At 41.1% G+C, this 18,783-nt stretch overlaps 1 protein-coding gene across 2 annotated transcripts in view; it reads left to right on the top strand.

Annotated features, from left to right (window-relative positions):
• LOC140197766 (phospholipid-transporting ATPase ABCA1-like) overlaps window positions 1-18,783 on the top strand; it is a 164,314-nt gene that overhangs the window by 111,651 nt on the left and 33,880 nt on the right. For both annotated transcript variants that reach the window (XM_072258199.1, XM_072258201.1), the window contains 8 exons: window positions 3,033-3,253; window positions 3,362-3,434; window positions 4,156-4,358; window positions 9,574-9,622; window positions 11,237-11,353; window positions 12,636-12,784; window positions 14,675-14,799; window positions 18,335-18,433. In XM_072258199.1, coding sequence (XP_072114300.1) covers window positions 3,033-3,253; window positions 3,362-3,434; window positions 4,156-4,358; window positions 9,574-9,622; window positions 11,237-11,353; window positions 12,636-12,784; window positions 14,675-14,799; window positions 18,335-18,433 — 1,036 coding nt within the window. The remainder of the gene's footprint in view (window positions 1-3,032; window positions 3,254-3,361; window positions 3,435-4,155; window positions 4,359-9,573; window positions 9,623-11,236; window positions 11,354-12,635; window positions 12,785-14,674; window positions 14,800-18,334; window positions 18,434-18,783) is intronic.

The raw sequence follows: 18,783 nt of genomic DNA, 5'->3' as shown, positions 1-18,783 counted from the left end.
CTCTTAGGTCTCCATTCTCTAGGTGAAAATGATTTGTCTCATCTCCCCTTAATGCTTCTAAATAGCGTTAAATTTATTCCTCTGTCATATGGCCCCTCTGCTAAAGAAAATTAGGCCTTCATTCTCAGCCCTTCTTAATTTTAAACACCTCAGTATTTTGTCCTCAGCTTCCCTTATTCCAAAGAAAATAGTGCTAGTCCATCCAATCTTACTTCACTAATATAATTTTCCAGTCTTGAGAATATCTTTATAAATCTCTCCAGTTTAATCATATTTGCCCTGGGATGTGGAAACTAGAAACTGTATACGGTGAACAGTCTGTTATCTAACACGTTTTGAACATAAAATAACCTACTTGCTCTTGTATTTTGTGCCTAATTAATCAAAAGAAAGCACCGTATGTGCATCTTTAACCAATTTATTGACCTGTCCTGCTACATTTAATGATCTGTGCACAAACGTTCCAAGGTCTCCCTTTGTTCCACCACCTTTGTATTCCACCCTTTGTTGTTGTTCTCCCCAAGTGTATTACCATACCTTTCTCTGACTAATTAGCTGCCTGACAAATCATGCCATTTTATGTCTATTTGCCAACTAAAGATTTTTGCCTGACTATCAACCACAAGGCCCATATTTGTATCATCTGCAAACTTCTTTATTATTTCCCTGGACGTAGGTCTAACTATTTATACCATACGACCATAAGACATGCCTTAATACAGCAGATGTAAACATGAGCATGTCCACTGCTCTCCTTCCTGAAGTTAATAACCAGCTCTTTTGTTTTGCTGACCATAAGATCAGAAGACTTAGTAACAGAATTAGGCCATTTAGCCCATCTGCTCTGTCATTCCAACATAGCTGATGTATTATCCTCCAGACCTATTTCACTGCCTTCTCCGCATAACCTTTGATGCTCTTATTAATCAAGAAAATATTAACCTCCATTTTAAATATAGTCATTGACTTGGTCTCCGCAACTGTCTGTGGTAATGAATTCAGCAGATTCACTACCCTGTAGTTAAAGAAATTCCCCCTCATCTCTGTTCTAAAGGGATATCCTTCAATTCTGAGGCTGTACGCTCTGGTCCTAGACATTCCCACTATAGACTCCGCCACATTTACTCTGTCTAGGCCTCTCAATGCTCAATAGGTTTCAATGAGATCCTCACTCATTCTTCTAAACTTCCAGTGATTTCTGGACCAGAGCCATCAAATGCTGTTAATATCCCTATCATTCCTGGGATCATTCTCAGGAACCTTCTCCGGACTCTCTCCAATGCCAGCTCATCCTTTTTTTAGCTAAAGGGCCCATAATTGCTCACAATACTCCAAGTGCGGTCTGAACAATGCCCTATGAAGCCTCAGGATCACATCATTACTTCTATATTCTAGTCCTCTCGAAATGAATGCTAACATTGCACTTGCTTTCCTTACCACCAACTCAGCCTGCCGGTTAACTTTTAGGGAAACTTTCATGAAGACTCTTTTAGCATCTCTGATTTCTGAATTTTCTCCCTGTTTAGGAAATATTCTATGCCTTTATTCCTTCTACCCAAATCCATGACCATACACTTCTCTACACTATATTCAATCTGGACTTCCTTTAATTTGGTACTAAGAAAACAACTGGTATCAGTAATGGTCAGTTTATTGCAGAATCTCATCCAGGTTACAGGTGTCCATTAGTAAAAGACATCTGACATCTATCCTTGATCTGGTGTGAGAGTGACCCCAGACACACAGCAGTGTAGGAGATTCTTAACTGAAATGTGGAACCATAAAAATAGTTCACCATCACCAGAGCAAATAACGATTGACAATAAATGCTGGCCATGCTGAAGATACCCATAAGAGAATAAAAACACTCCCTGTCATATTACCCAAATACAGTCTGGATTTCACATACACAATGCCCAAAATTTTGCATCATGTTGAAGCCGTAATGCTTCCAAAATGGGCTGCCTACTAAAAATGCCCATGTCGTGTTCCATGTTCTTAATGTTACTCTGCTGCCCTGCCCCAGTGTGTATTCAAATTTCACTTTATCTGCACTTCAAAAGTTGCTGTAACATAAAGTTTGACTAAATTATGTTTAGCTAAGTACTATCCCATGAACTTTAGACTGTTATGCATGGAGTCAGCTAAGTCAGTGGCAGAATCCCAGGGTTTAAGAAGTGTGGGGAACAGGCTTAAAACTGCAGTGATGCCAGAAGCATGACATCGGAACGACTGAGTTTTACTTTGTGCTTTGACTGTAATTTTGAATTTCTGTTGCTACACACTGCTAAGTACTGAATTGCGTAAAAATCCAACCCTTCCTGCTTGGATTGTTTAGATCTTCCTTATGTTAAAATTTGATGAGAAGCAAAGAACTTGACCAATTAATAATTTCACTAATAAAAGAATAAAGACTGTGTTGTCTATGTTAATCAGCCATATACAAAAAAAAAAAATCTGGTGGGTAAAAATCAGAGCCTGTATTATAGCTTGAAACAGAGATTTCACTAGAGACCACATGCATATTAACTCTTTGACTTGGGAATAAGTACCAAGATAGAAGTGTAATATTCACCCATATGTGGCTTAAGTCATGTATTTGGATTCCATGATGACCGAAGTATATGGTATGTGATGATTATACAGGAAGGATAGGCCTTTTTTTTTAGCAGTATAACTAATGTAATTGGTTTATTGTTATCATATGAATCAGGATACAGTGGAAAATTTTGTTTTGCATGGTATCCATGCAGATCTTTTAATAGCATGAGTACAAAGGGAAAACAATGACAGAATGTAGAATATCATGTTACTGTTATAGTTAGAGAGAAAGTGCAGGTAGAGAATAAGGTGCAACAACCATGAAGAGGGAGATTGTGAGATCAAGAGCTTACCTTTGTCATACAATAGGCCCATCAATGGTCTTGTGACAGTGGGATAGAATCTGTCTTTTATACAGAGTGACCTTAGGTTAATAATGAAGCCAATGTAAATTGCATAAGGAAATAACCTCAATTTTTTGCTTCCCCCAGGTAGGACTATTATCCTCTCTACTCATCATATGGATGAGGCAGACATGCTGGGAGATCGGATTGCCATCATTTCCAATGGAAAGCTATGTTGCTGTGGATCATCACTATACCTGAAGAACCAGCTGGGAACAGGTTACTATCTCACCCTGGTCAAGAAAGATTTGGAGCCATCTCTTAGTTCCTGCAGGAACAGCAATAGCACTATGTCCTACCCGAAGAAGGCAAGTGGCGCTTGCATGGTTAAATTGTGAGAAGATGGTTGTCAATGATTCCAAGGCAACCATTCTCATTGCACTAATGCTCATATATTCTTCTGGTTCATTTCACAGGATGACAATGTTTCTCAGAGTAGCTCAGATGCTGGACTTGGCAGTGATCAAGACAGTGACACTATGACAATAGGTAAGCAAAATCCAATAGCTACCAGTTAGGATTCCTTTGGATAGCTTATTCACTGTAGCACTTAATTTGCTCTGCATTTTTGTAAATATTTTAGCATTTCTAAAAAAGGAAAATAAAAACTTGCATTCATGAAATGGAGTTCATGCCTTTAGCCTGTCTCCAAGTTTTCAGACAGCTATCTCTGCAGTGTGGTCACTGAGGTATTGCAAAGGCAGCAGCCAGTTCATGCAGCAGCAACTCCCACAAATGCCAGTGTAATACAGACCACATAATTGTGAAGTGATGGATACATGTCATGCAAAACACTCGAGATGACTTCCTTATTAATCCTCAAAATCATGCCATCATTTATTTCAATGTGAACAGAAGAGGTTATCTGGAGGAAGGCACCTGCAGTCACGAAGCGTTCCCTCGGTACTGATCCATGTGTCCAGAGACACTTGTTAAAAGGAGAAAAGGTGTCTTTCCCCTCACACCTTCCTGCTCAAATTGAAGAATAACATAAGGTGAAGATAGTCCAGCCAGGGGTTTATTTTGGGCAAGAGCCCAGATCCTCCCACGCTAGCTGAAACTGGAACCCTGGCCCCTCCTTCTGCCTTGTTGTCCACTCTTAAGTGTAGGAACATATGGCCTTCTGAATCCAGTAAGCAACAAGACCAGTACATCCAGGATATCCTATTGTAGCATTATTAATAAGCTTCTTTCACTCTCCGTTTTGCAGATGTCTCAGCTATCTCCAATCTGATCTTAAAGCATGTGGCAAAGGCTCGCCTAGTTGAAGATATTGGGCATGAACTGACATACGTGTTGCCTTACGAAGCTGCTAAAGATGGTGGTTTTGTGGAACTTTTCCATGAGATGGATGACAGACTCACTGACTTAGGAATTTCCAGTTATGGAATTTCTGACACCACACTGGAAGAAGTAAGCATTCTGAACTCACTGCTTTATCTTCAGTTTTAGCCCAGCCATCTATTCTTCATGCAGTGTGCTCTGACAAGAGACACACGTGATTTCAATTTTGAATTGTCTTTGTATAGTTTCTGGAAAGTGCTGCAGAGAGGATACCCTGTTACAGAACATGTGGCTGTCTAGAATGTTTGATCTTGTTTGATGCCTGAGGGAAAAAAAAAAATCTATGCTTTCTGCTAAGGTTGTTGAATGAGCCCTGCTTTGGATTTGGGTATGAGGCCTCCATGGTTGAGTAACCTTTCAAACTTGACATTTGAGGCTGACAAATGAGAAACTGTCACTTGAACAATAAAAGTATCCATGCCTAAGACATTGTACCTTGGAGGAGAGATGTATAGAAAACATGTATAGAAAACATGATGTCAGTGAGGAGGGTGGGTAGTTCTTTTGAAGCAAAGATGTAGAAAATTGCTAGCATTCATAAGTAAACCACTGCATTTCCTTTTCAAGGGATTTAAACGTTTAAATATTTTGCATTTACACCAAGGAGCCCAGGCTTATCCACATGGACATAAAATTTTCAGAAAAAAATTCTTCCATAATCAACGTTACTGATTAATATTTAACATTTAATATGTAAGGACACTGACTTATTACTTGCCTACGCATGATATATCATGCACAAAGCCATGCTGACTCCTTCTAGTGAGACTGCCTGTCCAAATAATGGTAGATCCTGTCTCTCAGAATTCTCTCCGACAACTTTCCCACAACTGATGTCAAGCTGATTGGCCTATAGCTCGCTAGTTTTCCTTTCTACCCTTTTAATACAAAACAACATTAACCATCTCCCAGTCTTCAGGAACTTCACCAGTGGTCAATGAAGAAGCAAATAATCTCCACAAGCACCTACACAATTTCCTCTCTAGCCCCTGAGTCTGAAAATGCACTTAGTCAGGCCCTGAGGAATGATCCACTTAATGCACTGTGAAGCTACAATTACTACTTCATACACTGTGAAGCTACAAATACCTCCTCCACAGTAATATGAATGTCCTCCAGAATAACTCCACTTGTCTTGCTCCCTCATCTCCTGAGCAACCATGATTTTTATCCTCAGTAAACACTTGAGGATCTCTAAAAGGACCTATCCTCTCCCTACCCAAACTTGTATTGTTAATGTAGCTATAGAGCCTTTTGGGATTTTCCTTAATCTTGCCCACCTGTGGACCTGATCTATCCTTTTCCATCACTATTTTATTGTCTTTCTGGCTGGCACTTAAGTTACTTGCTATGTTTTGTTCCCTATGAGAAAGTCTGGTATTGCTCCCTCCTGAGTAGTGCCTACTATCTGCACACTTTCTCTCTGAATCTCAGAGCCAGTCTGGCCTCTGAGAGAACATCCCCCTCAACAGTATTCATAGAAACATAGAAAATAGGTGCAGGAGTAGGCCATTCGGCCCTTCGAGCCTGCACCGCCATTTATTATGATCATGGCTGATCATCCAACTCAGAACCCCGCCCCAGCCTTCCCTCCATACCCCCTGACCCCCGTAGCTACAAGGGCCATATCTAACTCCCTCTTAAATATAGCCAATGAACTGGCCTCAACTGCTTCCTGTGGCAGAGAATTCCACAGATTCACCACTCTCTGAGTGAAGAAGTTTTTCCTAATCTCGGTCCTAAAAGGCTTCCCCTCTATCCTCAAACTGTGGCCCCTCGTTCTGGACTTCCCCAACATCGGGAACAATCTTCCTGCATCTAGCCTGTCCTATCCCTTTAGGATCTTATACGTTTCAATCAGATCCCCCCTCAATCTTCTAAATTCCAACGAGTACAAGCCCAGTTCATCCAGTCTTTCTTCATATGAAAGTCCTGCCATCCCAGGAATCAATCTAGTGAACCTTCTTTGTACTCCCTCTATGGCAAGGATGTCTTTCCTCAGATTAGGGGACCAAAACTGCACACAATACTCCAGGTGTGGTCTCACCAAGGCCTTGTACAACTGCAGTAGTACCTCCCTGCTCCTGTACTCGAATCCTCTCGCTATAAATGCCAGCATACTATTCGCCTTTTTCACCGCCTGCTGTACCTGCATGCCCACTTTCAATGACTGGTGTATAATGACACCCAGGTCTCGTTGCACCTAACCTTTTCCTAATCGGCCACCATTCAGATAATAATCTGTTTTCCTATTTTTGCCACCAAAGTGGATAACTTCACATTTATCCACATTAAATTGCATCTGCCATGAATTTGCCCACTCACCCAACCTATCCAAGTCACCCTGCATCCTCTTAGCATCCTCCTCACAGCTAACACTGCCAGCCAGCTTCATGTCATCCGCAAACTTGGAGATGCTGCATTTAATTCCCTCATCCAAGTCATTAATATATATTGTAAACAACTGGGGTCCCAGCACTGAGCCTTGCGGTACCCCACTAGTCACCGCCTGCCATTCTGAAAAGGTCCCGTTTATTCACACTCTTTGCTTCCTGTCTGCTAACCAACTCTCCACCCACACCAATACCTTACCCCCAATACCGTGTGCTTTAAGTTTGCACACTAATCTCCTGTGTGGGACCTTGTCAAAAGCCTTCTGAAAATCCAAATATACCACATCCACAGGTTCTCCCCTATCCACTCTACTAGTTACATCCTCAAAAAATTCTATGAGATTCGTCAGACATGATTTTCCTTTCACAAATCCATGCTGACTTTGTCCGATGATTTCACCGCTTTCCAAATGTGCTGTTATCACATCCTTGATAACTGACTCCAGCAGTTTCCCCACCGCCGACGTTAGGCTAACCGGTCTATAATTCCCTGGTTTCTCTCTCCCTCCTTTTTTAAAAAGTAGAGTTACCTTAGCCACCCTCCAATCCTCAGGAACTAGTCCAGAATCTAACGAGTTTTGAAAAATTATCACTAATGCATCCACTATTTCTTGGGCTACTTCCTTAAGCACTCTGGGATGCAGACCATCTGGCCCTGGGGATTTATCTGCCTTCAATCCCTTTAATTTACCTAACACCACTTCCCTACTAATATGTATTTCGCTCAGTTCCTCCATCTCACTGGACCCTCTGTCCCCTACTATTTCTGGAAGATTATTCATGTCCTCCTTAGTGAAGACAGAACCAAAGTAATTATTCAATTGGTCTGCCATGTCCTTGCTCCCCATAATCAATTCACCTGTTTCTGTATGCAGGGGACCTACATTTGTCTTTACCAGTCTTTTCCTTTTTACATATCTATAAAAGCTTTTACAGTCCGTTTTTATGTTCCCTGCCAGTTTTCTCTCATAATCTTTTTTCCCCTTCCTAATTAAGCCCTTTGTCCTCCTCTGCTGCACTCTGAATTTCTCCCAGTCCTCAGGTGAGCCACTTTCTCTGGCTAATTTGTATGCTTCTTCTTTGGAATTGATACTATCCCTAATTTCTCTTGTTAGCCACGGGTGCACTACCTTCCTTGATTTATTCTTTTGCCAAACTGGGATGAACAATTGTTGTAGTTCATCCATGCAACCTTTAAATGCTTGCCATTGCATATCCACCGTCAATCCTTTAAGTGTCATTTGCCAGTCGATCTTAGCTAATTCACGTCTCATACCTTCAAAGTTACCCCTCTTTAAGTTCAGAACCTTTGTTTCTGAATTAACTATGTCACTCTCCATCTTAATGAAGAATTCCACCATATTATGGTCACTCTTACCCAAGGGGTCTCTCACGACAAGATTGCTAATTAACCCTTCCTCATTGCTCAAAACCCAGTCCAGAATAGCCTGCTCTCTAGTTGGTTCCTCAACATGTTGGTTCAAAAAACCATCCCGCATACATTCCAGGAAATCCTCTTCCTCAGCACCTTTACCAATTTGGTTCACCCCATCTACATGTAGATTGAAGTCACCCATTATAACTGCTGTTCCTTTATTGCACACATTTCTAATTTCCTGTTTAATACCATCTCCGACCTCACTACTACTGTTAGGTGGCCTGTACACAACTCCCACCAGCGTCTTCTGCCCCTTAGTGTTACGTAGCTCTACCCATATCGATTCCACATCTTCCCGACTTATGTCCTTCCTTTCTATTGCGTTAATCTCTTCTTTAACCAGCAACGCCACCCCACCTCCCCTTCCTTCATGTCTATCCCTCCTGAATATTGAATATCCCTGAACGTTGAGCTCCCATCCCTGGTCACCCTGGAGCCATGTCTCTGTGATCCCAACTATATCATAATCATTAATAACAATCTGCACTTTCAATTCATCCACCTTATTACGAATGCTCCTTGCATTGACACACAAAGCCTTCAGGCGCTCTTTTACAACTTTCTTAGCCCTTATACAATTATGTTGAAAAGTGGCCCTTTTTAATGCTTGCCCTGGATTCAAAGCATTATACCTGTTGATGAAGGGAATGGCCATAAGGGAACCTTGCACTAGCTGTCTACTCCCCTTATTTCTCCTACAGGTCATCCAACTATCTTGGACGTAGACACCCTAGTAAAAGTCTCATCTGTGAGGTACCCAGCCTCCTGGATAATCCTGAAAACATCTAACTTCAGCTTCCGTTCCCTGACTTGATCTATCAGCAGATGCATCTAGGTACGCTTCCCACAGATGTCGTCATCAAGGAAACTATGAGGTTCCCTGACTTCCCATATTTTGCAGGTGGAGCATTCCACTTCCCTAACTACCATCCTGCCTACACTGAATCAAGTACTAAGGATGAACAGCAATAATAAACCTTACCTATGGCCCTTAACCACAGCCTCCCCACACCTGCACTGGTTCACTCACAATGGCTGCTCTGCTTGACCCAAATCTCTTTTTTTTGGCTGCTGGCAATGAGCTAATTAACCAAGGAAGGCAGGAGCTTTTGATGTAGGGAGCATAACCTCAGGATGAGAGTTCAGCCATTTCTGGTTGAAATATAAGGGGAACCTTGATGTCTTCGGAATTGTCTCATTTGGAGGTTGCTTAGTGACTGAGCTTATTTAACTCTGAGAACAATAGAGTTTTGAACATTGAGGGATAAGGGTATAAGGTGAGTGTGGATGAGAAAAAGGATGAGCATAATCATATTGAACAGAGGGCCAGTGCTGAGAGGATGCTTAACTGCCATTGCTTCCCTTAGGAATGTGCAATGAAACCATTAATCCGCACATCCTGGGAATGTATAAAATGTCTTTCTTATGTTCTTTTTATTATTTCTATTGACAGATATTCCTTAAGGTTGCAGAAGATCATGGAGTGGATGCTGAAATCTCAGGTAACCTCATCTACACCAAGTGCTTGGGCAATTTGCACACTTTTCTGCCACAAACTGTCTCTCCAGAATTGTGCTTCATGTCCCTAAGTACTTCAAAACAGAACCTACATTTACTACTGCTAAGTGTATTGACTACAGTCAAATCTCAAAAGTACAACCAGTTTTTAGCAGGTGGTGAGGCAAGTCTGCTGGTAAACAAAATATAAGGCAGATGTTACCTTTACGAACACCACCTTTAACTCCATAAATTTGTCTGTATTCTCCAAATTATTTTCTTAGATAATTATGCGGAGAAGGCTGATATATACTACACCTTTTTCTTTCAAATTTGAATGTTGTTATTTGCTTTTGTAGAAGATTTGCATATTTAATTTTCTTGGATTAGAATATACAATGCTTTTCACAAAAATACAGCTGCTATTCCTGCTTCTTGGCAGTCTGGTACATATACTTTTAGAAACAGTTTAGATCTTTATGTCTTAGTCATTACTTTGCAAGGCTGATTATACAGAGTCACAGAAAAGCTCTCACAAACAGTTGCATATCTTTGTCCTCAGTTATGATCCCAGTTCTGCTGTAATCAAGTATTGAAATAATTCATCACTGTATTAAGGAGCTTAAACAAGTAATAAACATTGGTGAATTTCTCAGTCACATCCAGCACTTCTCTTTCTTATTCAGTTTCAGAATGCGACACCTTTAGCAAAACCAGTATTTATTACCCATCTGTGATTTCCTTGAAAGTGGGGGAATGAATCTCACGCTGAACCATTTACAGTCTGGGATCCCTTCTCCTTCGCTTTCTCCTATAGACCACTCTTCTCTCCTATCAGATTCCTTCCTCTCCAGTCCTTGACCTTTCCCACCAACCAGGATTCACCTATCACCTTCTAGCAATCCTTCTTTCCCTCCCTTTACCTTTTCATTCTGGTCTCTTCCCCCTTCCTTTTTCACCCCTGAAGAAGGGTCTTGACCCGAAGCATTGACTGTTTATTCATTTCCATAGACACTGCCTGACCAGCTGAGTTCCTCCAGCATTTTGTGTGTGTAGCTTTGGATTTTCAGCATCTGAGACTTTCTCGTGTTTACCATTATAGTCTGCTGAATGGTCTTGACCTGAAACATCAACTGCTTACTTTTTGTCCATAGATGCTGCCTAGCTTGCTGAGCTCCTCCAGCATTTTGTGTGTTACCATTGCAGTCTGTATGGTCAAGGAACTCGCTCAGTGTTGTTGGCTAGGAAGTTCAAGGTCTAAGATTCCGTGTCAATGAAGGATTTGAAGATGGTAGTGTTCCCATGCACCTGAAAATTCTTGATGTTAGAGATCAGAGATGCTGTAGGCAGATGGTGCAGTGAATTTTGTAGGTGCTGTATATTTCAGCTACTGTCTGCATTAGCAACGGTAGCATTACAAACTCAATTAGTGACCCCCAGCATGCGGAGGGTAGAGGACTGAGCAACAACAAAGCCACTGAATTTTCATGGACAGTTGGCTAGGCTTCATCTCATTCAAGATGGTTAATGTCTAATTTTATAAATAGAAAATACCAGTTTGAATGTTGCATCTTCTGAGGTTAAGGCTGATCTAACCAGTAAATGTGATTTCACTTCAGATGGCACTATCCCTGCTTGCAGAAACAGGAGATCGAGATTCGTTGACAGGCAGAGTTGCCTCAGACCATTCACAGATGATGATGCTACCGATGCGAATGACTCGGATGCTGACCCAGGTAAATACAGAGTTGTAGAAGTGATGTGCCTTCATAATATTGTCTCCAACAAGACTTAAAGCAATTACACTTGCTTGTCTCCATTGTATATTGTACGCAGATGATCTTCCCCCACTTCATGCTGACACAAACCACTGACACTCAGGGAAGTACAGTGACACTGTGGTTTGCTGTTCATCTAATTGCTGTGCAAAAGACTGTGTGTTCCTATGAACACCCTGAAAGTAACATCAAAAGGAAACTAGACTGTAATAGAGTAACAGATACACTTAAAACAAAAAAGAAAAATTTACTTCTCTGAAGTGCTTTTCACATACCTCACAGGACATTCTAAAACACCTGATGATCAGTGTGGTCTCTGTTGCAATATGGAAATTATTGCAACTGAGTTGTATATCTCAGAAGCCACAGAGTGAGTTCAGGAGCAAAGAACAAGGAAATATCTCCATCATTCAATGAATTCTTGGGTGATATTTTACCTTGCTGTCACTTCCTTGCACTTAATATAATATTTCTTATTTCCTGTAATCATGAGTGTTTACATCAGGCAGGGAAGAAAGTGGACTGTGAAAACCCAACCGTTCACTAGTTTAAATCAGTTCTCTCATTTTTGCTCTTGGCTTTATTATTCTTATGTTTCATAGGAATTAAATATAAAGTGGAAATTAGTTCACAGGCACATTCTCTCTGAGGTTGAGTTATTCAGTTAGTTTTTAGCAGCTTGAACTTGGAATAAAAATATTCCCAGTTTCTGCTTTTCTGCTCTATCAAGACCCTAATCAATTGGTTTTCTCCATTGACAAGTACTGATGGAGCTTTACTGTCATAAGTGCCAGCTCCTGGCTGATTCATTAAACCAAGAGCCTCTCAAGTAAACATAAAAGACCTCAAGCATAATATTTATGCCATTTAACCAACTCCACCAAAGTAGACTGTTTGGTGACCATTACGTTATTTCTGGACAAATTGGCTACCATGTTTTCTATATCGTGAGGGTGATTAGGCTTCTTAAATAATGAATTGGCTAGAAAGTTTATTGGGATATCCTTGAGGCATACACAACAATATATCCTTTCTTCAAAAATGTAAGATTTCAGTGTTGTTTCTTAATCACCATGATTCAAGATCATTGAAATTGTTACAGAATAGCAAGAGCATATTTGAACTGTTTTATTCAAACTAAGTTTTATCGCACAACTGAATTTGGTACTGTGGCGCCCGGTGTACAAGCAAAGGAGATTGGTGAGTTATATATGTATAACATTCGTGGATGTATTTGCAGAATCCCAGGAAACTGACTTCTTGAGTGGGATGGATGGGAAAGGATCATACTCAATAAAAGGCTGGAATCTCATGAGGCAACAGTTTGTGGCATTGTTCTGGAAGCGACTGATTTATGCCAAGCGTAGCAGGAAAGGAATCTTTGCTCAGGTAAGCCTGCTTCCCGTCAGAACTGACAGAAGGGGATAGACGATGGACAGCTGTCCTCGCCATATTCTGTGAATGGTGACATCAGAACCATTCTTAGTATGAGTTAACATGAAGGAATTACACAATCTTATTGAATGTTGAAGTCGCTATTTGCAATTCTAATCACATCTTTACAAGTCTTTGTGATATTTCTCATAACTTGTGAGATACAATCATTTCCATATGTTTAAATGTTGGAATAGGCCTAATATGTATATTCTACTGTTTCATCTATTGCTCAAAAGGGCAGTATTTCCCACACTGATACCTCTCCTGCCTTATTTATTAAGAATATAAAATTTAGGCTCATTCTAGCTGTTGTCTGAAGATGTCTTAGAAGTTGGTATGACTGCTCATTGCATCATGCAAGCCACAATCCAGTGGAGCATGTCTCTTCAACAACAGTTGTGTAACTCTTGCTTCGGCTTATGACTTAATATAGGGGGTGATAGCCCCCTGCCCGGCCAAACTTAAGAAATCTTGTTTGGGTGGGTGCTGTGTGATGTGTCCCCTGTTGCAAATCAGTACCCCGAAATAACAAACAGTACACAATATGCAATTAAACGATTAAGCTTTATAATTCTTACTTTGACTATATGGTTAGTAGAGAAACAAAATAAAAGAAAAAAAAGGCCCAAACTTATTAAACAGTCTGTGGCGCAAAGTTGGAGCTCACTGATAAATTGATCGTTCGCGATGAACCTCCTCCGATCATCGCTGCCCTTTGGACCCTTGCTCCAAGACCACCCCGTCCAGCGGTCTACCAACTCTCTCCATTCGCGTCTTCTCTCCTCATTTCTCCCCGGCAGAAAGCCCGCAAAAAATCTAATTCCATATTCACAAGACAGAGCAACAAAATCCTGATTGGATAACATGCCTACTACGATCCTGTTATCTCCAGCCATAACCCAAATATTGCTGCTACAGAGAAACTGTTACCTTAACAGTGAAACATTACAGAGAAGCCATTACAGCACGTTACAGTTGTGTTGTCTTAGTCTTTCTAGCATAATAATGTAAGATTTAAGTTGCTAGATCATTAGTTAAAGTGTGAAATAGAGCCAGCATACAATGTGCCTGAGGTGCTGCACATTTTACTGGAATTTCCAGTTTCACGCATATTGTACTTGGAATAGCCTATCCACAATAATCTTTGTAGACTCAGAGAAAACCTGTGCAAATCCATCTCTGGCAATGCTACAAGGCTTGAGCTAAAATGATCCATGGACTCCCACTAATTTCCACAACTGTGCTCCTCAAACTCTGGTCTATTAATCCCTACACCTTCTCAGCAGTATTTCCTACTTTAGGGTATTCCACTCTCTCTGTAGCAAGGTAATGGTCACCCAATGGCTCTATCAAATTATATTTGGTAACTTTTCTCTGCAGTACTGAAGGACCTTTGTCCTTGTGTGATATGAGTCTAAAGTATGCAATTAAAGACCACATTTAAATGCCAAGTTTCTTACTAATTGAAAAGAAAATTCTGAAATATATGTCACTATATCATAAAGTTGAATCTGCTACACACAATTCTTCGCTGTTTCTAAATCCATATTTTTGTGGATTCTCTGTTGTAGAAACAACAAGGAACTTGCTATTTTCACATGAGCTGTCTTTAGTTGGAGCTTATTTGTGACCATAACATTGATCAAATATTGGCAGTGTTAGCCTAGCAATAAAGCAAGGGGAGTCAATTATCTCAGTGCCTTGTTTAAAGACATTATGTCAGCAGGGGTAATATTACAAATGGAGAGAACAAAACTTATGTAACCTTAATGTGGTAATGTGTTAGAATATAAAAGGGTCCAGCCTAATTTTTACATGTCTGAGGAATTTGGTGTTTTCCAGATTGTGCTTCCCGCTGTCTTTGTGTGCATTGCATTGGTGTTCAGCCTGATTGTGCCTCCATTCGGTAAATATCCCAGCCTGGAGCTGCACCCCTGGATGTACGACGAGCAGTACACATTCATTAGGTACGTCTGCAATTGCACACAAAGGTTGCAATTCCCATAAAACCACCATTGTTTCATAGAATGTCACAATAGTTCAATTGAGAAAGATAATTCCAAATTAGATTAAGATATGCAATGACTCAAAGACAAAATAACACGTGAAAAGCTGAATTCAATTAATTTTTTGTATTTATTTATTTTATTAACTTATTTATAGTATTATATTTTGGTTTATGTGCTCTGTGTTATATGTTATGTGGATACACCAAGGTCTGGAGGAATGTTGTTTCAATTTGTTGTAGATATGTACAGTCAGATGGCAATAAACTTGAACTTGAAGTTGCTTGATGGTTCTGACGTTGTTTGTCATGAATCGCTGCTTTTCATGGATGCAAACTTCAAATGAGGTTGCTTTATAACACTGGAACTGTAGGGAGCTGGTATATCAAGCAGCTGCCTACGTGACTGTTGACATTCCACATAATCCTCTTTCTCGCTGAACTTCCTGGGTGCACAGGGAGGTAAACCAGAGCTTTTGCTGTTCAACCTCACTTCTAGACTGGCATGCTGGAGGGATGAGGCTTGAGGTTAATGAACAGCAGAAATAGTATGCCTATTACATTAGCTTTGGTAACATGACATGAGTATCCCTTTCTGGCAGTGTTGAATGAAAAAATGCAGCTCATTGCAAGTGAACGTCAGATGATGCTGAAATCATGCTGAAGTGTTGTGGGGAATATAACTTGAAAAGTGGCAAAGGTTGTAGTTAGAAGCAGGATTTGGATGGTGCAGTCCCATTGCTACTGAACATCAGTTTGAGGTCATAGCTATTTTAATTTAGTAGCTCCATTTATTTTCAGCCATTAGTGCAATTGGTTGGGGAATGCTGGTGTAGCAGAGGCCTGGAACAGTACTCTGTAACATTAAATCTTCATCCTCCTCCCTCCTCCAGTCCTAGGTTTTGCTTATCAAACAGACAGGGTATTGATCCCAGAATTGTCAGTGACTAAAGAAATGGCATGCCAATGACCCAAGAAGCAAAGGCCCTGAAATTTAAAAATGCAGGGAGACGGTGCTGAAGACGAACCAAGGAACATTTTGTTTGCAGGCCTGCCACAGGAAAATGACAGCCTGGGCTGCTGTAAGGATTGATACTTGGATCCCAGTTGTTCATAATCTGTGCCAAAGGTGCAATGTTGCTGTTGGTCCAAAACTACTTGGTAGTGTGGATTGTCAGGACGATGCAGAGAGGCCCTGGGAGGATGTGGTCAGGCTAACCAGATAGTGAGGATGCGGCAGGTAAATTAGATCACCTTCCTGTCAACCTGACCAAGTCTGGTCATCCTCCTCTGACCTTTCCCATTAACAAGGGTTTTTCACGCACAGAGCTGCCGTTCACCGGATTTTGTTTTTTTTGTTGTTTTTTGCACCATTCTTTGTAAACTCTAGAGACTGTTATGCATGAAAATCCCAAGGGATCAGCAGTTTCTGAGATACTTAAACCACCCCGTCTGGTGCTAACGATCATTCACGGTCAAAGTTACTTAGATCACACTCCTTCCTGATTCTGATGATTGATGTGAGCAACAACTGTGCCCCTTGACCAGGTCTTCGTGCTTTTATGCAGGGAGTTGCTGACACCTGATTGACTGATTACGTATCTGCATTAATGAGCGAGACTACCTAATAAAGTGGCCACTGAGTGTAATGTAGTAAATGATGTTTGTGAGCGTGCCCAGCACAATATGATCTAATTTACTAAGCAATGCTGTAAAGGAGATCTTCTGATGAGCATAACATCAACAGGGATAGCCTCTGGCAAATCCTCATATCATACAGGATCCCTTCCAAAATTGTCCAACTTATCCAGAGCTTCTATGCTAACTTCACCTGCACAGATGGGGACTGCAATTCGAACTTTGAAGTCCGGACAGGAATCAGGCAAGGCTGTGTGGAGTCAGCAACATTGTTTAACCCGGTGATTGACTGGGTTATGAGGCAAAAGGTGAACGACAAGCAGAGGGGCATCAGGTGGACTGTTCTCGACTTTAGAAGACCTTGACTTTGTGGATGACCTCGCATTACTATCACATACACACCAGCACAAGCAAGAGAAAATTCAGTGCCTGTGTACCTTTGGTGGACAGGCTGGACTCAGTCAGCCAGAGAAAGACTGAGACCATGACCCTCAATGTAGAGTCTCCTCCTCCCATCAAGGCATCCGGTATCAACTTACCTAGCTCTGGCAGATTCACCAACCTGGGCATGCAGTAGGATGGTGAGACCAAGGACGACATACAGTGTGGACTCAGCAAAGCTAGAAACATCTTCAATTCAATGAACAACATATGAGGATCAACCAAGTACAGCATTCATACCAAGGTGAGGCTGTACCAAAGCTGTGTGTTCTCTCCACACTATTGTATGAGTCAGGTTGCTGGTGCATGACAGAGAGTGACACTGCCAAGCTGTTCAGCTGAGCTCCATGAACCTCTGGAAGGTCGTCTGTATTTCCTGGTCAAGAAAGATCTCCAACTACGTCCTACTCCTTTGGCGTCATCAAGGGGACACGGTCACAATCAGGAAATATTGGAGATGGATTGTGTGCACGATGAGAGGAGAAGCCAACTCCATCATCAAGACAGCACTTCATTGGACCCCTGAAGGGTGGAGGAAATGTGGGACACCTAAAACAACTTGGCCCCGTACTGTAGAGGCAGATATGAGGACCCTGAACCATACCCGGGGCACAATGGAGAAGATGGCCAAGGACAGACAGAGGTCGAGGATCTTTGTTGCTGCCCTAAATTCCAGTTGCATAACAGGCAGTAAGTAAGTAATCTGATGTGTCATGCACATCTGGTATATAAATTGCATCACTGTCTGATTCACCACTGGTCTAGTCAAATTTCTGCATTAAGTCAGTTCGACCTACAATTGTTACAATCACGTTCAACCTCTTGAGAAGTGTTTACCTTGGAAGAAGAATGTGTTACACATTTAAGTTTATAATAGGCCCTGCTAAAAGAGTGGAGACAGAAAAAAAGTTATGGTTTCCCTAATTAGATTTATAAGGCTTCCTACCAATTTGGACTCTTCTCCTTGATTAGGCATACCATTATCAAATCACCAGCCAAAAGCACCCTCAGAGCACAGAATCACAGAAATACACTGCACAGAAGGAGGCCACAATTCTGCAATGTTATTCCAAATGTACCTAATTAACTGAATTAAAGTTCTCCAGCTGCCATGGTAGGATTATACCTTGTGCCTCCTGATCATTTATACAAGCCTCTGGATAAGTGAGCTCTTAAGGGTTTGCTTGATTTGCACTGACTTCCCACAAAGCTAGAGTGTTAGAAAATCTAACTTATCCACTAAGGAAAAGAAAAGATGGTCACTGGAAAAACATGTTCAGAATCATGTAAAAATATTGCAGTGATATTTCCCAATAATTTTCCAGTTAATGGTGAGATTGGTGTTTAGTTTGCACTGATCCTACTGCTGATCCAGCTTAATTTGAGACTAATGACATTTGTGTTTACCTTTCCTGCAGTAATGATGCCCCTGGAGATGCAAACACAGCAAGCCTGATGGATTCTCTTATTAATGAACCGGGATTTGGGACACGGTGTATGAGAGGAGACCCAATTCCGTGAGTACATTTGCTGATGTTAGTTTTCACACATTTCACAATGCACAATTGGACTTGGTGTGGAAGGACTAGCTTAGCTCAGAAATATTAATTCCATGGCCAGTGCATATTGAGCTCTGAATCTGTGACTGAAGGTTACGTAAATTAGCATCCCTAATTGCAATCAGTTTCTGCACAACATACTTTAAAACCTGCTGCTCCATCCAGGAAAATGAAATCGCATATTTCTCTGAAATCAATAGTCAGTCCAAGATACCGTCAGCTACAGACCTTGGACAGCATTGTGGATAAAAGCGGAAATAGCATACACTCAAGCTAATAGCGAGAATATTTATTACAGGAGGTTATTG

Source organism: Mobula birostris, chromosome 5, assembly GCF_030028105.1.
Source record: "Mobula birostris isolate sMobBir1 chromosome 5, sMobBir1.hap1, whole genome shotgun sequence".
Taxonomy (NCBI): Eukaryota; Metazoa; Chordata; class Chondrichthyes; order Myliobatiformes; family Myliobatidae; genus Mobula; species Mobula birostris.
This window is presented reverse-complemented; position numbering and strand designations above follow the sequence as displayed.